Below are 21698 nucleotides of genomic sequence, written 5' to 3'. Positions count from 1 at the left end.
CTGCAGGAGCTCACTGGCAACTGGAAAGCCTTTCAAGGGACTGGTTGCACGAGCACAATATCCACAGGGAATGGCTCAGCCCAGTTCCCAGGTATCACAAGTGATTAGGCAAGTGCTGTGGAGGAGAGATTCAGCATCCTGTGTAAGGCAGGGAAGGAGCATCATCTGACACTTTAGAATCATAGAATCATCACAGAATGGTTTGGGTTGGAAAGGACTTTAAATCTCACCTTGTTCCACCCCCTGCCATGGGCAGGGACACCTTTCACTAGAGCAGGTATCCACACATGGAAGTTATTTGCACAGGGGACAGAGAAGTGAAAATTTCTTGTGCCCTAAGAGCTGTTCAGTAGAGCATGGCAGGGTTTGGGGCTGGGTAATGTATTACCTGGTGCAAACACAACCAGGAGGTGCCAAGTACAGCTGGAACACTGCTGATGTGTGTCAGGGCTCAGAGCTGTGGCCAGAGGTCAGGAGGTGACAAAGCCTGAGGAGAGGGTGGCCCAGAGCAGGGGGAACTGAAAGCTTAGTTTCTTGTGTCAGTGAGCTGGGCTGAAGCTGAGGTCAGGCCTGTTTATCCTGGATGTTGAGAAACATGTCCATGCTCTGCTCCCCTTGACCCTTTGCCTGAGCCTCCTCTTCAGTGGCCTCTGTGTCCTTTTCTAGGTGGAAGTGATCAAGAAGGCTTATCTGCAGGGAGAAGTGGAATTTGAGGATGGAGAGAATGGGGAAGATGTTGCAGCATCTCCAAGGAACGTGGGACACAACATTTATATCTTGGCTCATCAGGTAGAGTTTCACCTGCAGGTTTTGTAGCACCATGACTCACAAACTGGGAATAGCCAGAGTCTGCTTTTCCCTGGAACTGTTTTCATGGCTCATCTCTGGGACAAACTCACTGCATGTTCCCTTCTTATCAGAGCAAATCCCAATCCTTAATCAGAAACAAAAATTCTATAATACAAAAAAATTTGGGGAATTTTCTGTTATAATGGGGAGCAGGCAGGCTCTGGACTGAGTTTCTGAAGACATGTGACTCAATTCTTGGCAGCACTGAGCAGCAATGTATTATTTTTGCTCTGTATAAAGGTTACTTTATACTCCCAAAGAAATTCTACTCACTGATCAATTAGAGTGTGAGCAGAAATCTCAGTCCTTGCCACTCTCTGCTGGAGCCAAGCAGGGCCATTGTATTGAGAAAATGTGTTTGAAAGGTAAAAAACCGAAGGGGAGAAAAGCATATCTAAATCTATTTAATATATTGATGCTGCATCTCTTACTGCATTAGAGACTTCTTGTCCCTGTGGCATCTGAGCAGACAGCCCATCACTGTGCTGCAGGATGGATTTGGAGCATCCAGCAGCATTTTTGGAGCACTTCTCTGTGCATCTGCTGTTCAGTTGATGCAGATTTTCTCTTTGTCCCTGTCTGAATCTTTGGGTGATGAGCACCCCTTTGGGTTAGGGTGGGTGGAGAAGGACAGACCGAATGTGAACGTTCAGAAAGACTCCCAAGCCAGGCAAAAGGGTAGGAGAGGGTGGGGAAAAGAGGAATACAACACTGGTATTAAAAAAATACATATTTGAATCATTCTGACTTGCTCCCAAAATAGAGCTGCAGGGTGTCTGGTTGGAACAGAACAAGCCTTCTGTCAACTTTGCCCTTTCCTAGCAGCTGACTGTGTACTATTTCTTTTTTTATGCCAAAAATCAGAAATTTAATATCACAGAGAGACATCTGGTGTCTCCCACTCCCTGTGCATTCCTTTATTTTAGTTGGCTCGTCACAACAAAGAGCTGCAGAACATGCTGAAGCCGGGAGGTCAGATCGAGGGGGATGAGGCTCTGGAGTTCTACGCCAAGCACACGGCACAGATCGAGGTACGGGGAACCCGGAGCCTGCCGGGAGCAGGGATGAGCCCCTGGGAGAGAACCAGTGCAGTTAACCCTTGGACATCACACGTGACAGTGTGGCTGCACTGGTACCTGTGTGTGGACTGCCATCCCTGACACAGAATATCCCTGCATTTAGTTCTTCCCTTGGTGTTCTGGCAGTGGCAGGGGGAGCTGTTCCTGAGCTGTCGTGTGTGGGCTCTGGGATGGAGCTGAGCAGAGCTCTCTTGGCAGCACAAGTGTGGCTTCACTTCTGTTACAATTTGGCCGGTGCTGTTGCTGAATCCATGAAGTTTGTCAGAGATTTTGCCACTCTTTCTGGATTCTGATGGCAATTTGGCCTCATGTACCATCTAAGAGCTTTGTAAAAGTAAAATTCTCATGAATAGGGAGATTTCTCAGGGAAGCTGTGGCTGCCCCATCCTTGGAAGTGTCCAAGGCCAGGTTGGACGGGGCTTGGAGCAACCTGGGCTAGTGGGAGGTGTCCCTGCCCATGGCAGGGGGTTGGAGCTGGATAACCTTTAAGGTCCCTTCCAACCCAAACCATTCTGTGCTTATATGACTTCACAAAACTCTCTAGTAAGCAATACAGATATAACTGTTATTCCTCATACTTGCATGTGGCTAAAATTTACCAACATTCTTGAACTGGGCAACCACATTGCTCTGAAATCCATCCCAGCTTTGGTGCAGGATCCACTGGGCCCCTTGGAAATCCCAGCTCAGACCAGTACTGCTGGGATTAGACCATGGCATAGAAATTAGCCTTGGGGCAAAATGTAGACCTGCTTTGAAAGGTAAATGAAATGAAGCCTCTATCGGGCTGCTATTGTACAGAAATTTGTCCAAGTTTCTGCATGTTTCAAAGGGGAGAAAAAAAGGCAGAAACTCAAGAAATAAAAGCATTTAAGATCAAGGCAGGACTCATGGGGCTGCTGTTCAGATTGTCAGGTCGGACCGTACCATGGAGCAGATCGTCTTCCCCGTGCCCAGCATCTGCGAGTTCCTCACCAAGGAGTCCAAGCTGCGGATTTACTACACCACGGAGAGGGACGAGCAGGGCAGCAAGATCAATGACTTCTTCCTAAAATCAGAGGACCTCTTCAACGAGATGAACTGGCAGAAGAAGCTGCGAGGTGGGTCGGTGTTGCCGGCGCGGTCGCGGGGAGCGGCACCAGCAGAACTCTGGGGTCGGGGTTTGGGGGTCGAAACGTTGGCTGGGTAACAGATGGTTCCCAGTGTGGCACCAACCTCGATAATTGTTTGCAAGAGCTGCTCCTCTGCGTGATGGCAAGATGCTGTGATGCAGGCAATGAATGCTGGAGCAATATGGAGCCTCTGGAGGGGATCCAGGGGAGAGCAGGAGGAAGGAGCACAGGTCGTCTTTTTTAAGATCCAACGGGAAGGAACAAATCTGTGGAGGCTTTGCTTAAATGAGAATGTGGCAGGGAGAAAGGGAGAGGACACAGCTGAAGGGAGCAGTGGCCTGTTCTCCTTCCCTGTCCTGAATTCCCACGTGTTCCAGGGAGGGGTGAGGATGGGTGATGCAATGAGGTTGGACTTGATGATCTTAAAGGTCTTTTCCAGCCCTAATGATTCTATGGACTTTGGCATCTCCAGCAATGGAGCTGCTTAAGAACAGGTTAAACATGCATTTCCCGGTGACAGTGAAGTAGAACTGGTTCTTTCTTTGGGCAAGGAATTAACTGACAGGCTAGTAAGTCACTCCCAGCCCTGTGATGATAAAATATCTGAAAGCAAGCATTTTCAAGCACTGATTTCCCTCTGAGATTCCCACTGGCAGCTAAGAAATCCTTTTTAATGATATTTTAATTCATGCACTGCCACCACGTCCCCCATAAACTTTCTAACTCATTTGCTTTGGGGTTTTTTTCTTTTTAAAAGCTGATTTTTTGTTTTACTGAGGGCCAAATGTTGCAGCTGAGGCTCAGCCTTAGTGGGCAGTGGTGAGTGGTCAGAATTTGCCAGCAGTGACCCTCTGAAATGTGAGAGATAAGGCAGTAACTTCCTGCTCCAGTCAGCCCCTGCCATCTGATACCACTGCTGTTCCCCTCCTGTGCATCAGCTCAACTCCAGGTTTTAGTTTAAGAGCACAGACTGGTCTGGAATCTCCTCCTAGGGCACATGTGGGAGTGCTGCCTAAAATCACCTAAGAGGTCTGCAAGAAATAGGGGAATATATGCCATCCTAAACAAATTGGCAACTTCAGCATCATTCATATATTCTGTTAGATTTTTATTTCAGCTTGTTTCTGAATTCTGCTGTGAGCTTTTTCTTTGCTCTCTGATACCTAAATACTCCGCCTCCTTCCAAGGAGGGAAAATAGTTCTATCTCTTCTTTGAGAGCATTTTTAATAGATTTTTTCCACTGCTCTAGATTTCAGGAGGACACAATTTGCTGTGCAATAATCAGGGGGATTTTGCCTGGATGCAGAGGGAATTACTGCAAGGCAGCTTCTTGCCTTCCTTGTCAACTTACCATCCACGACCACTTCAGACAAGGAATCTTTTTGCTTTCTGCCTCTTGGTTGTGCAGGGATTATTCAAATCAGGAGGTTTTTTTGAAAAGTATGTCTGTGTAACATGAAGAATTTCAGTGTGCAGCTGTTGGACTGTACATTGAGCTCTCTGCAGATGTGCTGGGTCCTTTGCCCCCAGGCAGAGGGAGGGTCAGAGGGCTCCAACCTGTGATCATTCTGGGGCTATTCTGGGCTGTTACCAGCAGAAAATACATTTTTAGGAGGGCAGTGTCTCGTGCAGGTGAGCTGCTGGCAGCAGCAGAACACAGAGGGATGGGGCTGAACCTCACCCTTCATTTTCCTCCTCCTAATTGTTCTTGGGGTGACTCTGAGAACAAAGTATATTATTAGGGGAAGCCTGAAGTCCTTGGTCTCTGCAATTTCTGGACTTGTTCTCTGGCCACTGCTAAACCATGTCTGAATCATGAATCCTTTGCCTTAAAACACCATCTAGGAAACATGAAGTTCCCCTCAAGATGAAGAATAATCAAGTAATATTCATGGCTTGTTCTGAAGTTTATTACTGTTGATGCTGTGCTTTTGGGCAAACTGAAAAGAAACTGAAGTTTTGGTGGAGATAATTTTCTATATAGACTTTTTTTTTTTTTTAACCCTCCATTTAAAAGAATTGTTTTTCTCTTTTGCAGCTCAGCCTTTCCTGTACTGGTGTGCTCGGAACATGTCCTTCTGGAGCAGCATTTCCTTTAACCTGGCTGTCCTCATGAACCTGCTCGTGGCATTTTTCTATCCCTTCAAAGGAATTCGAGGAGGTACCAATATTTAACATACAAAAATACATGAACAAAGAAGGTACAATGAGCCAAACTCTGTGCATCAGGGTTTGCTTCAGTGGGAATAGGGGAACAGAAATTGGCTTTTTTAATTGCCTCAATTTAAATTGTGCTCTTGTTACTCTTTCTTGAGGCATTTGTAAGGAAAATACAGAGCCGTGCTTTTTCCTGGGGGAAAAAATTATCCAAGACAAACATCCACCTTTAATTACTTGAATGTTCTACTTTGGTTTAAAGTTCTGCAATTAAGTATTGAACTAAAAATAGGCAAAATGTTATATTTGTTGTTTTCCTTGAGCTTGCATTTTATTAATGACATTTTCCACACAGTTTTCCTGGTTCTCTGAGGCCTCTGAGTGCTGGGGGTGGGTGACATTACCCTGTGTTGGCAGGGGAGGTGTACAGAGGTGAAGTGACCTGCCTTGTGCCATTAGAAATTGATGGAGCATATGGAAAAAGAGCCCAACTCCAGGATTCCCTCACCCCCAGGAGCATGGAGGACAGAGGTTTCCCATAGGGAACGAGGAGCCTCCATGTCCCCTGGCTCAGGACCAACCTGCTGCTCCGAGCTCCCTTGCCATGAGTGGGCAGCAGCAGGGCTTGCCAGCATTGCTGACACAAGTTATGGGATAACACGTGTGGCTCCTGTGGGATTTCACAGTCCCGCTGTAACAGGTCCCGTGGAAGTTGCCTCTGATCCAGCCTGGGGGTTTGTGTGACACTGGTGGCTCTTGGAGCCAGCACAGTAAATCCTGATGAGATCCAGCTGCTCATCCCTAGATCCAGCCTCTCCCAGCAGCTGCACCCCAGGGCAGGTCGAGGGCTGGAGTGGTGTCAGCAGGAATTGGGAAATCTGGAGAAATACTCAAACATTGTAGTGAATCCCTATTGTGTGTATTGGTGTAAGGGGAATGTCCAGGTGGGAGCTTTTTCCTTGTGTTTAGAGGGTTTGCATCCTGATAAAGCCTGTCAGAAGGATCTTTTAGACCAAAATCCCGTGTTCTTGAGAGAGGGAAGAGAATAGTTTTACCTTCTACCATCAGTGCCACCAGGCTGTGCTACCATCAGCAGAGTGGGGGTGCCCAGATCCCTTCTGCCTGGAAGGTTTCAGCTAGCCCAAAGAACAACTGAATTTTTTCTCTCTGCTTTCAAAGATCACAAGTTAAAAGGTCTTTATTTATGGCTGCCGGGAAAGCTGCTGGTTAAATGAGTTTGTTGAGATTACAAATTGCAAGACTTGGGGGGATCATTTGGCATTTTGAAGGTGCCCTACCCTACATTTTTGAAATTCTTTGTCAGGCAACATTATGATAAAATCTCTTCCTCTACTAGTTAGAATAAAAAAAGTAAAATAAATACATGTGTATCTTATATTTAGGTTAAAAAAAAAAAGACTCTTCCAAACAGACTGTTTGGGGGAAGTTGTCAGTGTCTTGAGTTTCTCAGACACGGTGAACTGAGCAGCTGATGAGCATCTGACAGTAGCAGAAGCTGTAAAACTTCTGACTTGAGGAGCAGAAACAAAACTGGATGCCTGGAATCCGGTACTGGAATGGTGAGAATTCCAGAGACAGGGAGAACTTCCTACTGGCTGCACGTTCCTCCTGCCTGCAGTTGTGTCATGACCCCCTGTGCTCCCAGCAAGGTTTTGGTGTCAGGTTGGGTGCAGACAGTTGGTGAGTGACCAGCCCTTGGCTTCAGGTGCCAAGGGCAAGGACGTTGCTCCCAGTCTGTTCCCAGCCTCTCTCCGCCCCTGGGAAGGAGAGAGGAGCCTTTGCCCTGAGCCCTGCTCTGTCCTGGAAGTGACTTGAGTCCTGCTGAAGTCCTGGCATTGTCCTTGCTGGACAGCCTGGAGTTCCAGGCCAGCCCTGGGTGGGTGTTCAGGCAACACCTGAGGACTTCATGAACTCCAGGCATTTCTTCAGGCCTGCTGGGAACTGCTGCAACTCGTGACAGCAAATATATTCCCAAGCTGTGTAATAGCTGGGATGCTCAGACACCTGTGCAGGTGGGATCCTTCAGGATCTGCCCCTCCTGGCAATTCCTAAGTCACTCCTAACCAAGCTGCCTCCCGTTTTCCTCTGTCCCCTCTCCGTGCTGTTGCTGTTCCCGCTCGGGTGAGTCCATGCCAGGCTCTGCACCCTGTGCTGTGTGACAGCTCCGGTGGCAGCGCTGCTCCGGGATCCCAGGCTCCCTTCAGGCAGCAGAAACAGCTGCTCAACTTTACGCTTATTAAGTTTTAATTTCCATCTATCCTCTGCTGTCTTTATTAATCTACAGTGATTTGGAACAAAATTAAATGGCTGCTCGTGGTAGTCAGATGAGAGTAATATTTCCTAAGCTGCCTGAATTTGGGAGGGGGAGGATAAAGCCCTTAGTGAGGATCCTACCAGTAAGACATAAGTTCTCTGAGTACGTGTTTGCAGAAGGGCTGCAGAGTGCTGTGAAATTTGGGGGGTCTGGCCTTTCTGTCTGTTGAGGAACAGGTTGCTTGAAGACAAAAATTATGTCAGTTTTAAGAAAGAAGTGTCTTATTCTGCATAAACCCAGGGTAAATGGTATTTTTGGCTGAACATTTTCTATGGCTCTTTCAGGGAAGTGTATTTTTAGAACACGGGCTCGATGTTATGTAAGCAGCCAGTCTCATGGGACAGTCGAAATAGAACCAGGAATAGCAAGAGATGACAAAAACTGGTACGAGGGTTTGACCAAAAGGATTTCAGGAGACTCTGCTGTGGCTCCAGACCCGGAGGAGCGTCGGCTCCATCCTCACCTGCCCAGGCAGGGCCTCTGCAGAACACATCTCAAAAGGCCTCTCAGCATTCAGATGTACCAGTGATGAACACAAGAATGAAGAATCCTATATGTATCATTTACATAATAACTTAGTAACAAGTTTGTAATTAAAAGCTGCTGAAGGCATTGGGCTCAGATGTTCCACTCCATCTCTGCCTTGGAATCAGCAGTGGTTGCACACGAGGCTGGAGGATGCCCCACCAAAGATGACATAAATGGCACTCATTTGGTTAGTTTGGTTATAGAGGTGTTGAAATGGGTTTGTTTCCCCCCCCCAGGCACCCTGGAGCCCCACCTGTCCGGGTTGCTGTGGACAGCCATGCTGATCTCCCTGGCCATCGTCATTGCCCTCCCCAAGCCCCACGGCATCCGCGCCCTCATCGCCTCCACCATATTGCGGCTGATATTTTCAGTTGGTTTACAACCTACTTTATTTCTTCTGGGTGCATTCAACGTAAGAACTGAGTGGGCTTTGTTGATGTTCTCTTGCACCTTATGTAAGGGTTCCTTACCTGTGTTGTGGCAAAAATAGCCTGGGACATTGTGCTGGGACTGGTGGGAGGAGTAATTCCCTCTCTGGGCTCTTCCTACCAGAAGTGCTTTGCTGTTGTTCATTTAATGCTGGTTCCCCAGGATGGAGGCAGAGCTCTAAGGTTTTGCTCAGTCTAGAAACAGCTCTCACCCCAGCCAGAAACAGGGAGTCTGTGAGCTAAAGCACACGGTTATTCACCCAAACTTGTCTCTGTTCATGGACTGAGCTGCAGAGTTTAATGGGGTTGTGTGAGATTCACTAAATGATGCATTGTATTTCATAGGAGTGGCTGAGAGAGCTGGGGGGGCTCAGCCTGGAGCAAAGGAGGCTCAGGGGGACCTTCTCACTCTCTCCAACTCCCTGACAGGAGGGTGGAGCTGGGGAAGTTGGGCTCTGCTCCCAGGGAACAAGGCACAGGATGAGAGGAAACAGCCTCAAGCTGTGCCAGGGCAGGGTCAGGTTAGACATCAGGAGGAATTTCTTTCTGGATAGGGTTGTCAGGCACTGGAAGGGGCTGCCCAGGGAGGTTTGGAGGCCCCATGCCTGGAGATGCCCAAGGAAGGCCTCAGTGGCACTCAGTGCTCTGGGCTGGGGGACAGGTGGGCATTGGGCACAGGGTGGGCTCGATGCTTGGAGGTCTTTTCCAACCTAAACAATTGGGTGATGTGCCCAAGGCCTGGCTCCAGCCCACATGCCAGCAGCAGTTCTGCTGCAGTCCTGTGTGAGCTGAGCCACCAGAGCTTCAGCAGCGCCCAAACCCGGATACTTGTGGTCTCTCGTGGCGAGGGAGCCTGAAGGGGTTTCTCTGGCTGAGTCAGCAACTCTGCAAAGATGCATCTTTTCAAAGCCCTTGTTTTTATTAACCAACTGCCCAGCTTTGAGTGCATCTTTTAGTAGCATTTCTTGTCTTCCAACACGTCCCCGAGTGCCTGGCCCCTCTGAGTCAGGGATGTGTGTGAGGGGGATGGGGGTGGTTACTGGTAATTGTGGCATTTAGCAGGTTCCCAGTGAGTTAAGGGAGTGTTCCTTGGTGTTGATGGCACACAGGAGGACTTCTGGGTGTGTTATCCGAGAGGGAATTTCTGAGGGAATCTGCAGCACCTGCTTAGTCCTTAGAACCTTTTACTTTCTTCTTTATCTTAGTCTTGATGCCCTTTGACACCAAGCTGTGGGGAGAGCAACCAGGGCACAGTTTGTATTGGATGTGTGCAGTTTGAGTTTGGGCTTGGTCTCAGCTGGGCAGAAAACACCACAGGGAGCAGGAAACACTGTTTGTTGGTACCATCCTGGAGTTATCTCCAGCCTGGAAAAACTGCATATTTTCCTGAAAAGCCACATGTTGTAACTAATTTACGGTTTGTTCTTCCTTAGGTTTGTAATAAAATAATTTTTCTGATGAGTTTTGTGGGTAACTGTGGGACCTTCACTCGAGGATACAAGGCCATGATCATGGATGTGGAGTTCCTTTATCACCTGCTGTACCTGCTGATCTGTGCCCTGGGGCTCTTCGTGCATGAGTTCTTTTACAGCCTCCTGGTAGGTGTTCACTTGGCCCTGGGAATGTTTTCCTGTCTGTGTGTTTGTGAAGTCCTATCTCTGGCACATCCAGATATGTCACATAAAAACTTTCTGCTTTGCTGCTGGGAAGCTGCTGTGCAGGAACTGGAAAGAGCCGTGCACGGGAGGTTTTCCTTGGGAGAAGTTATGGTGGGAGACTCTGAGATTCCTGCCACATTCCTTCTTCCTAGTGTGTGACTTTTTGCAGGAACACATACTGACAGGACAAGGGGGATGGTTTTAAACTAAGAGAGGAGAGATTGAGCTTAGATATATTGAAGAAATTCCTCCCTGTGACAGTGGGGAGGCCCTGGCACAGGTTGCCCAGAGAAGCTGTGGCTGCCCCATCCCTGGAAGTGTCCAAGGCCAGGTTGGATGGGGCTTGGAGCAACCTGGGCTGGTGGAAGGTGTCCCTGCCCATGGCAGGGGGTGGCACTGGGTGGGCTTTGAGGTCCATTCCAGCCTAACCATTCTGTCATTTGTACCAGCAAAGACCTTTTTGTTCTTCTCAGGAGGAAAATAGAAATGTTGGTGGAACAGGAGGCACTTTTGAAGTTACCATGCTATGAGGAAGAGACACAGAGTCTTTAAGATGCTTTACTGTGTTATTAGCAATAACTGTAGCAGCATCCCTGCTTTTTGAGCAGCTGGATAACTTAGGTTGTATCCAGCCTCCAGCCCTGACACCACGGACAGGGATCCTGGCAGAGATTTCTCCTGTTTGGGGTGGAATTCATCCTGCACGGCACAATGCTGCTAAGAATAAGCACTGAAGGAGTAGATCTAGTGTTGGTGGAGAAAATGTGTCATTGTTGAGGCAAACCTTAAATCCCATTCAGAACATGCTATTTTTGGCTCTTTGTTGGATGTTTCCCACATCCTCTGGTACCTGAACTGGGTATTTCCTGTGTTCATGTTCAATTTAACAAATACCTGTTCTGTCATTGTCAACCAGCTTAGCCACAACCTGCCTGGGCTCTGCTGTGAGTTGTGCCCGACCCAGAGCAGTGAAAAATTAAGGACATGTCAGCAGAGAAATTTAAATACAGAATTTGGGGGGAAGATATTACGCAATTATACGCTCAGTAAACTAAAACTAATGGCAATTTGAAATGAGCTGTTTTGAGACTGTGATGAGGCAGGTATCTATAAAAAAGGTAATAACAGCCTGTGTTGGCAGCTTTGTGTGTTTAGCACTGAAGCAGAAACACACAAGAAGCAGGCAGGGGCTTCTTCCCAAGCTGCTGCTCAGGCCTGGAGCCCACGCAGTGCTGATGAAGAGGAGGCACAGCTGCCTCCACCCCTCATTTTTCAAAGTGCACACAGCACAAGAAATGCCAACACATGGTGCCAGCAGTGGTGTTGGTGCTACCTGTGCTGTTGTTGGTTGCCCCCAGCTCTTTGACCTGGTGTACCGGGAAGAGACTTTGCTCAACGTCATCAAGAGCGTCACCCGCAACGGGCGCTCCATCATCCTCACTGCCGTGCTGGCCCTCATCCTGGTCTACCTGTTCTCCATCGTGGGGTACCTCTTCTTCAAAGATGACTTCATCCTGGAAGTGGACAAGCTCCCCAACGAAACCTTGCTGCCAGGTCAGTGCCAGTGGCTCATTTCCATGGGTTACGTTGGAGAAAGTAACGGGCTGTTGTTCCTGGGGGCACTGATGGGACAAGGGGAAGTGGCCTCAAGCTGTGCCAGGGGAGGGTCAGGTTGGACATGAGGAGGAATTTCTTCCTGGAAAGAGTGGTCAGGCCTTGGCAGGGGCTGCCCAGGGAGGTGGTGGAGTCCCCACCCCTGGAGGTGCCCAAGGAAGGACTGGCCGTGGCACTCAGTGCTCTGGGCTGGGGGACAAGGTGAGCATCAGGCACAGGGTGGACTCAGTGATCTTGGAGGTCTTTTCCAACCTCAGTGATTCTGGGATTCTGTGAAATAAAAATGCTTTTATGGTTGAATTTAAAAGCATTGAATGCATAAATCAAAGTCCTGTGCCCTTCTAAAGTCAAGGACAATACGCTGCTCTAAATGCCTCGTAATTACACACTGAATATGAAGAGGTACCTTGGTACCTGAGAAGTCAAGATGTCAAACCACCCATTTGATTGCCCATTTTCTGGTTTTAGATCACACAGAGCCAGGTGAGACCATGACTGGCGAGTTCCTCTATTCAGATGTCTGCAAAGCAGGGAGCAGTGAAAACTGCTCTTCCATCATTCCTTCAGACCGTGAGTGTCCACTCTGGAATTCCTAACTCAAACCCTGAATTTTCACAATTTTTTTCCAGTTAAACACCTTCAATTTAAAAGAAAAAACAATTCTTTACAAAATCCTATGTAATAAATTTGGAAACAAAGCTATCATGAGACTAACTTGAAATATCATTAATTTAGGCCAACAGCATAAATAACATTTGTTACATGAAGTGATTAAACCAGAGAAACTTAGGAGCAAACCAGACTTTATAAAACACTGCCATACTCTTTAATTTTCTCCATCAATTGGAGAAGGAAGCGATGCAGTTTGCCTCTTTGCAAAGTTTATTATTTTAAAACATTAGGCTATTAAATGTGATCTCAGAGGATAATGCCCTGTGAAATATGGTTTATTGGCAGCATTATTCTATCTGGCAAACTAAGGAAACTGTTTTTAATGTCATATCAGGAAGTACTCAATGGATTAAGTAGACAGGATAGGTTTGGGGGGTTTGGAGATCAAAAAAGTGAGATATTACATGGGTATTGAAATATTTCAGTTTTATTTCCTAGAAAATGTTATTTCCTTGTTGGAGATTTACGGTGCTGGCTGGGAGGGGCAGACAGGGCACAGCTGTTTCTGTCAGAAGTGGAGCTCCTGCATGGCCATCCAAGGTCAGCCATGGCCACGAGCCCCTGCTCACAGGAGGAGAGGCTCTGCTTTGCTCCACTGTCCTCTTTGAGAAACTAAAATTCAGCTGGATACAAGAAAAGCTGCTGTATTCAGCTCCTACACTGTGGCTGCAGGAAGGAAAGCTCCAGAGATGGTTTTATGTCACAAATAATCAACCTGGTACCAGTCTTGTGTGGCCAGGGATGTGCATGATGTCCCATCTTTGGCCACTGCTCTTGGGTTTTGGCTCTTTCAGGATTGCACAGGGGTTTGGGCCTTTCCAAGGCTGTCTGTGGGAAGGTGGGATCTGCTCCTGAGCATTTCTGTGATGAAATGAAGGTCACGAGGCTTTTAATGGGTACAGAGAGAGTATATGAGGTTGAGGAATTAATTCTAGCAGTTCTGCAAGTGAAACTGTGAAGTTGGAGCCTTCAGCCAAGTGAAGAGAAGGTCAAAAAAAGTGTGTTGCTTTTCTAGCAAAATGCTGTTTCCACAAGCAGTGATATTTTAGCCATTTGAAAGCTCTGAGTGGAAGTTGCCATTTTGAGTGCAGCCCAAAGGCTGTGCAATCTGTCAGGCACCAAGGGAGAGTGGAAGAGGCAACACTTTGTCCTCTGAGCTGTCAAAAAGCTTGGATTCTGTATAAACAGGCATCTGGTGATCTGAGCTGTGCATGAGAACAGGGATGGGAAGAGAGATTTAACCAAGTCACAGGCAGCAGTTCAAGCACAAAAGAAAACTGGTGGTGGGGAGAGGAGGGCAGGGATGAGATCTGCTCCCATGGTGGCTCTGGACAGGGTCTAGCAGAGGCCACAAAGATGATGAGGGGTCTGGAGCATCTCTAATGAGGAGAGACTGTTTAGGGCCTGTTCAGTCTAGAGAAGACTTAGAGGGGATCTCATCTACCCATATAAATGTCCCCAAGGGGTATCAGGAGGATGGCTCCAGACTCTTTTGTGTGGTGCCCAGTGACAGGACAAGGAGCAATGGCCATCAACTTCAGCACAAGAAGTTCCACCTCAACATGAGGAAGAACTTCTGTCCATGGAGGGTGGAGAGCACTGCAACAGCTGCCCAGGGAGGTCGAGGAATCTCCCCCTCTGGAGACATTCCAAACCCACCTGTGTCACCTGCTCCAGGTGGTCCTGCCTTGGCAGGGGGTGGCACTGATCATCTCCAGAGGTCCCTTCCAACCCCAGCCATTCTGGGATGCTTTGGGGGAACTGCAGGGGTTTGCAACAGGGGCTGGCAGTCTGAGGGGGCAGAGAGCATTCCCAGCAAAGAATGGAGAGAATGATTTAGAGCTAATCTGGGCTTTGCAACGTGTCTTTGCTTGCTGTGCTCACAGAAGTGCTCACTGAAGAAATGGAGGAAGAGAACAAGGAGCATACGTGCGAGACACTGCTGATGTGCATTGTTACTGTACTGAGTCACGGGCTCAGGAGCGGGGGTGGAGTAGGTGATGTGCTCAGGAAACCTTCCAAAGAGGTAAATTAGCACTGGCTGGGGGTGGAAGAGTGATAACCATGTAGGGCTGGGATCTTCTGCTGGGGAAAATGTGTGTACACTGCCTTGAAACACATGTAGGAACAGTGACGAGGAGGGAACACGCTCGTCTTTGTAATGTGGTTACATCTCTGTGGGATCAGCCAGTTCATACAAGCTTCTACCCATTCTATTTTAGGGATTCTTTAGCTTGTGAGCTGTCCAGAGCAGGGCCCAAAAGAACAGAAATGGGGCAGCCAACAGTCTGTGCTTTTGGGAGTTCAGGAACTGAAGGAATAGGTAGAAGCTTGTGAGAGGCAGCAGATGGGAATGCTGTGGTAGCTGCTAGATGCCAGTGGCACAAGTTTCTGTGGAAGCATCCCTAGGGAAAGGTCATGGATGAGAGGACAAGGGACTAAGCAAATTCAGTGAATGGTGTTAAATTCCAGTAAAATACATTATGGTCCACACTGATGCTCTGTTGATATACAGCAGGTAATATAAGGATATAATTTGGATGGGCTTCAGGGAGGGGTGAGAACAAATTTCAATGTGTGAGAAGAGTTTTTCCTCTTGTGAAAATGAGAGAAGTCCAAAAACTTAGACAGAGGAAGAGCAGCTCTGTAGAGATCCCACACTGGTAGTTGATTAATTTGGTTTTTCTTTAGTGGTTTTGCATTTTAGTTTCACTTAATGGTTTGAGTTGTGAGTTACCCTTGGAGAGCATCAGCAATGGAGACTCTCAGGGGAGGGGGTGTGGGGCAGTGCAGTGGTAGGGGTTAGATGGGCACCTATTTGCGTTGGTAATAATTAAAGTATCTGTCTTGCAGGAGCCTCTCTTTGCTGCTAGAGTGATATATGATCTCTTGTTCTTCTTCATGGTCATCATTATTGTCCTCAACTTGATTTTTGGGGTGATCATTGACACTTTTGCTGATTTAAGGAGTGAAAAACAGAAGAAGGAAGAAATTTTAAAAACTACTTGCTTTATTTGTGGTAAGTGTGGAGACACACTTAAGAATAAGGGGTTACTCTGTGTGAGTCAGGGATAGCTGCAAACTCATGGGAAAAAGTCTGGAATTACTGGCTGTTCCTCTTTGCATTTCCCAGCCAGTCCTTGGGTACCACATGCACTGGAGCTTGGCAGCAGAAAGAGATAAGGAATGCTCAGGATACCATTTTTCTTCAAATCTTTACTTTCTGTTCCTCCTCTGCCTCAAAGAATAGTTTCCTATTGGAACAGGGTTGATTTGAGTGGTGCCTGTGAAAGTTTTTCCTGTCAGGAGATTGGGAATGAAGGTGCTGTGGTTGACTGACATGGTCCTGCCATGTTACATAACACACAGCTGGCAGGGGGGAACCTTTGGAAGATGCTGCAAAGCAAACATTGCTTTTGCTATCAGTTTGCCTAAAAATAGGAGATGTATTATCAAAACCACAAAGTGGTTGCATACAGGGCTGCTACCTTTTTTAACCAGAATTTTTCTGTTACGTATGATAAATATGAGCAGTACTTTTATACCTTCTTTCTCCTTCCCTTTCTCTTCTCCTTCCCTTTCTCTTCTCCTTCCCTTTCTCTTCTCCTTCCCTTTCTCTTCTCCTTCCCTTTCTCTTCTCCTTCTCCTTCCCCTCTTCTCTTCCTGGGCATTCGTCAGAGTTTACCCCTGTTATTCAGTGTCCATTCCAGAATGGTTGTGACTTTAACAAGTGTAGCAGCCTGTAAAAATGAGCTTTGTCCTTAGAGCTCCTTTTGCTGGTCCCCAGCTGGGCAACACTGAGGGTTGTACGTGTGTCCCTCTCGTAGGTTTGGAGAGAGATAAGTTTGACAACAAGACAGTCACGTTTGAAGAGCACATCAAAGAGGAGCACAACATGTGGCACTATCTGTGCTTTATTGTGTTAGTGAAAGTCAAAGATTCCACAGAATACACAGGACCAGAGAGTTACGTGGCAGAAATGATCAAGGTGAGTTTGGAGTTTTGCTGTTTTTTAATAGATTAGCCCGATCTGCTGGAATATTTGGTAGGTGTAGTGCTCTATGTTGGATTTATTTTGTCATTGTACCTGTGACTTCCCAACCTCCAAAACAGTCTGTGTGTGCTGGAGCAGGTGACAGTGAGTGGTGACAGCCAGGTAGCCTCCCTGGTTTTAAAACAGGTGAAGAGAAGCTGTTCTGTCTTAAATCCACATTTATGGAGAGTATTTTCAGCCTGGTGGAAGTGTCGAAGCACAGCAAACAGGTTATAACCTATCCTGGTTTAAATACCTCCAACTGACTTGTAGGATTTATTGTCATATGATTTGAGCTTATTATTGGAAAGAACTACAATTAATATCTACACAATTGGAAGAGCTTTTAATGAGAGAATTAAAAGCCTCATCTCTGCCAAGCTGCGGGTTCAGAGCTCGTGGAATTAGATCCGAAACCCCAATCACTAATTTGTGTGTCTTCTGGCTGGGGAGCAAAAGCTGTTTGATTTATAGCATTTCAGATTTTTTTTAAGAGCAGAACACTTTTCTGCCTTGCCTTTAGCTCTCCTGCCACGAGGTCCCAGCAGGCTTTGAGTGGGTGACCCGTCATGTCCTGGCCGGGCTGTAAATCCCCCCAAGACCTCGGGCAGGTCAAACACGTTATTTTGGGGTCACCAAAGTGTCTGTCCTAGTTCTGGATTCCTGCCTCAGTAATGAGGGCTTAAAGAAATCTTGTGAGCAGTCACCTGATAGAGGATTAGCACAGTGAGATAACCAAGTACATCACTGCTGCCTTCCAGCCTGGCTGATTATATTGCTCCCTTTCTTTATCCCCCCACAGCATGCATGACTTCAAGGGGGAAGCACTGCACTTCTGAAGTGTTTTTGCTTAGAAAAAACAATTTTGTGTTGTGGTTTTTTGCTTAGAAAAGACAATTTTGTGTTGTGTTTTTTGCTGCTGTTAAAACTAGTTTAAAAAAAAGTTTCAATTAACTACCAATTTATTATTTCAGATTACTTCAGATACAGTTCAAATTAGATAAGAGCCAAAAATTAGTCATTGAATATGTTTGCATGAAACACAAAAACTGGAGAACTTTTATCAGAGTTCCCATTCATTAAGTGTCAGCAAGGGCTAATTACTGTGTGGATGGGAAGAGGGATAAATTATGCATAGCCCAAGTGTCTCATGCAGATGCAGTTTGATGTAACCATGTGCTCTAGGTGGAGGTTTGGAGTGTGTCTGTAGCTGGTGGGGTTTTTGTGTTTCATGAGCCAGTTTTCAGTGGAGAACTGACAGCAGGGTCTCCCCAGGTGCTTTTGAATGGGTGGGGTGTGGAATAGGAAGAGAATTTGGTTTGCACCTCAGTGGTCAGTCACGACACAGCCCCGGCGTGTCCAGGGCTCTGGGAGCTGTGTCCTGACTCCAGAGTTCTCAGCAGTCCTTGTATTCCTTAGGAGTGATTTGGCAAAGCTTATTCTGCAAATTGGGAGCAATTTCTTTCCATTATCCTTTAACATTAAAAACATCCCTTTCTGCCCGAGAAGATCTGGATGTAAAACATGATGAATCTGTTTCTGTACCAGACCTGTTTCAAATCCTTCTGTAAGAGTCAGAAATGTTTTCTTCTGTTTAAGATGTATCTAGGGGTGGCTTGGGGCCTGGTCCATATAGTACTCAAGCCTTCTGTCTTCATAGAATCCCAGAATAGTGTGGGTTGGAAGGGACTCTCAGGATCATCCAGTTCCACCCCCTGCCATGGGCAGGGACACCTTCCACCAGCCCAGGTTGCTCCAAACCCCATCTACCTGGCCTTGGACACTTGCAGGGATGGGGAGTCCACAACCTCAGCCTCTTTGGCAAAGTCCCATGAATCCAGAAGGACAGGCCAAGGAAAAGCCTTAAATATGTGCGTGATTCCCCAAGGTTGAGATTAACCCGAGGAAGTGATGGGATCCAATGGGAACCTGTGGTTGGGTCATGTCCCCAGCCACCAGATTGTCCTGGGAAGCCTCCTTAGGGCATGGCTGGGTTTTAAAGGGATTTTCTTCCCGTATTTCAGACTGAAGGTGGCACTGTAACATCTTGGATAATGACAAAGATGGGGCATGGCTTTGCCATGGGCTGTCAGGTGGGACCATCGCTCAGCTGCACTTTATTCCCATTTTTAGGAGTTGAGGGTAGGAAACATCACATGCCCAGATCATATCCTGTGATGGCACAACACACCTCAAGTGTTTCACCTGTGCTCCGACTCCCAACAAAATATCTTGAGAAAACTCTTGGATTTATGCCCTTTAACAATTGAAAGAAAAAAAATTAAAAATAGAATTTAAAAAATTCCCTCTGCCATTTAGTATTTGTGGGTTGTTCCAACATCACAGAAGAGTAAAAAAAAAAATGAAGAATTTAGGAGACTAAAATTATATCCACCATCAGTTTGTGAGTTGCATCCAGTGCTGCTTGTACAGTGCTTTAAAAATATTTTAAGCATTGTGGTATCAAAAGAATCCTGGACAACTTCCTTTATGGAGGTTAGTGAATATTCAGGAGCTTTGAGTGATCTTGAATTTTGATGTTTTCTTGACTAAAAATAATGTGTGTAGAAAGGGAGTTTGGAGGATTCCCACTGTACTGGATATGGCAGAGCTGGATCAGGCCCATAGTGTTCATCCTGCACCCTGCAGGAGCCTGACCCCACATGAAAAGAAATGGTAGCCTTGAAAATCAATGATTAACTACAGTTCTTTAATGAATTTTTTATTTCTTCATGGACAGAAGCTCATTAACTTAAAACACAGCGTGTGGAAAGAAGTCAACAGGTACACTTAAAAACAGAGTTGAATGTTTAGAAGCATTTTGAGCACTGTAAGACTGACCAAAAAATCGAAACTAGAAAAAAAAAAAAAAGGCAGTGATCTGACCTGAGCAACCTGGGCTAGTGGAAGGTGTCCCTGCCCGTGGCAGGAGGTGGGACTGGATGTGATTTAAGGTCCCTTCCAACCCAAACCATTCTGGGCTTCTGGGATTGTGTAAAACAGAATCTGATGCACTGCACTGACAGTGCTGATGTGTGGCTGTGAGCTTGCAGCCCCGGAGCTCCCAGCGCCAGGATGTGCTGGTGCCAGGGTGGGTCTGTTGGTGGGTCTGTGAGCTCGGGATGGTTTGCTTTGGTCCCGTGTGTGTGGGCTGGGCTGCTCTGGGCTTGTAGCTGCACGTCCAGGCTGTGATCGGAGGCTGGAATTCACTGCCAGCTTCTCCCCCTGTAAATAGGGATAATATTCCCTTTCATCAGCAAGGTGAGCATGTGCCTGCTGTGATAGACTGTGTAAAACTCGGGATATCTTAGGAATCTTTGCTGGGAGTCACTGGAGCAGTGCAGGGGGGAATGGGGCCGCTGGGGGAGCTGAGCGTGTGGTCACACCCGAGCTGCTGCCCTGACTCATCCCTGCCCTGCAGTCCCTTCCCTGGAACCTCGTGCATGTCAGGAGATGGCAAATGGGTTTCAGCAGCTTGGCATGGAGCAGCTCCGCTTTGAAATGCACCCTCGAGCCACCTCCTAATATGGATTTAATAGCACAGGCAGGGCTGCAGGATGTGAGAAAACATCTCTTGGTAGCAGAGATGCTCTTTAATTCCCGGTGTTTATAAAGCTCTCCTGACTGAACTTCCCACCTGGCTTCATCCCTCCAGATGGGCATTGCAGGCAGTGGGACATCAGGATGGATCCCTGTCCTGTGAGGGGTATTTATGTGGGAAGGATGCTGATGGTGCTGCAGAGCTGGCAGCCCAGTGCCTCCCGTGTTTCCCAGGAACAAAGGCCCCCGATTCCTGTGGCTTTGTAGTCACCAGGGAAGATCAGGTGATGTCTGAATAACACCCTGTGTGTGGGAGGGGGGATCCACTTATCGCCTTGGCCAGACATTGACATCCACACCCAGATGACTAATGTGAACTCGCTGCAACTCCCTGCAGATTAGTTCATTTAAAGGGCTTATCTTCCCTGCCTGTCTTGAGAATTCCTCCTGGAGTTTTCTGCCTTTGCCTGCAGTGGCTGTGGCAGCCTGGCCAGCACAGCTGTCACCAGGGCCTTGGCAGAGCTCTGCCACAACCAGCTGTGTGCAGGCATTTAGAATATGTAAAATTTCTCACTCTGCAGCTCGATACACAGAAAACCACACAGGCACTTGGGTTTTATGTGCATTCCTAAGCTGTCTGCAGGCAGCTGCACGGGCTGTCACAGCACAGACAAATATTTGCATGCCCAGCTCTTGCATACCCTGAGCTGCACCTTGATCCGTGTGGGCTCGAGCCACTGTCAGGGGCTTTGTGACACAGATGTGCTTATTAAAAAATAAAGGTTACTTTGGAAAAGTTTCCAGCACAAAGCTTCCTGCCGAGCTCCTGCAGTTTCCACAGGTTTTTAATCCAGGCAGGATCTGTGTCATTAACACCCTTTATTACAAAAATGAGGCAGAGGTGTGAGGGTTGCCCAAGTTCCAAGATCCAGAGCGAGGGTGCTGAGTCCCGTCTGGATTGTGTTGTCATTTGAAAATGAACCATTTACAAATAGGAGTGATGGCAGAGATATCCTTAAAGAAATTTGGAATGGAAATGAAGGCTACAGACTTCCTTTTGTGCCCTAATTCGCCTCTGTGTAAAAACCTAGAGATTTAACTATATTATTGGGCTTTTCTCCTTGTCTCTTGAGGTCTGTGCTGTAATGGAAAGTGTTTCTGATTCCTGATTTGAGTGTGATTTTGTGCCAAGGCAGAGCTTCCTGGTAATCAAAGACAAGGTTCCATCAGTCAGTGTCAATATGTCCTTCTAGAAGTGCAAGTTGGAGTTGAAACCTCTCCTAAGGAGTTAAACATTGGCCCTGACAGTCACTGTGCTCTGAAACCCAGCAGGAGTGTGGGATTCAGCAGCTGCAGGAGGCTCAGGTCATGATGGCTTTGAAGGGTGACTGTCCCAGGCTCTCCATGAAATAGAATTCAGCAGGAGGTGGCCAGGACTGGGTTTGGACTGCAGCACCTGCAGGCATGACAAGGGCAGGCCATGATGCTTCACAACTGGGACATTTCAAAAGGGGCTTAATGATTCCAGCACTGGTGAAAGATGTGTACACGTGAAATTAGAGTCTGAGAAAGTGTTAAAACTTAGTTATGTTCATCTGACATTTGTGCCTGGAAATCCTGTACCTGGGGGCAAAGTCAAATAGGAAAGATTTGTCATATCTATACTTTGCAAACCAGTAGAGAACAGCCCGA

At 47.1% G+C, this 21698-nt stretch overlaps 1 protein-coding gene across 14 annotated transcripts in view; it reads left to right on the top strand.

Annotated features, from left to right (window-relative positions):
- Window positions 1–21698, top strand: part of ITPR1 (inositol 1,4,5-trisphosphate receptor type 1) — a 163091-nt gene that overhangs the window by 129617 nt on the left and 11776 nt on the right. For all 14 annotated transcript variants that reach the window (XM_032699514.1, XM_032699524.1, XM_032699518.1 and 11 more), the window contains 11 exons: window positions 667–789; window positions 1776–1880; window positions 2836–3028; window positions 5080–5202; window positions 8298–8473; window positions 9923–10087; window positions 11506–11701; window positions 12230–12331; window positions 14320–14459; window positions 15287–15452; window positions 16261–16421. In XM_032699514.1, the coding sequence (XP_032555405.1) occupies window positions 667–789; window positions 1776–1880; window positions 2836–3028; window positions 5080–5202; window positions 8298–8473; window positions 9923–10087; window positions 11506–11701; window positions 12230–12331; window positions 14320–14459; window positions 15287–15452; window positions 16261–16421 (1650 nt within the window). The remainder of the gene's footprint in view (window positions 1–666; window positions 790–1775; window positions 1881–2835; window positions 3029–5079; window positions 5203–8297; window positions 8474–9922; window positions 10088–11505; window positions 11702–12229; window positions 12332–14319; window positions 14460–15286; window positions 15453–16260; window positions 16422–21698) is intronic.

This window comes from Chiroxiphia lanceolata, chromosome 11 (assembly GCF_009829145.1).
Source record: "Chiroxiphia lanceolata isolate bChiLan1 chromosome 11, bChiLan1.pri, whole genome shotgun sequence".
Lineage (NCBI taxonomy): Eukaryota > Metazoa > Chordata > Aves > Passeriformes > Pipridae > Chiroxiphia > Chiroxiphia lanceolata.
The sequence above is the reverse complement of the archived record's forward strand: the minus strand, read 5'-3'. Positions and strand labels throughout refer to the sequence as shown.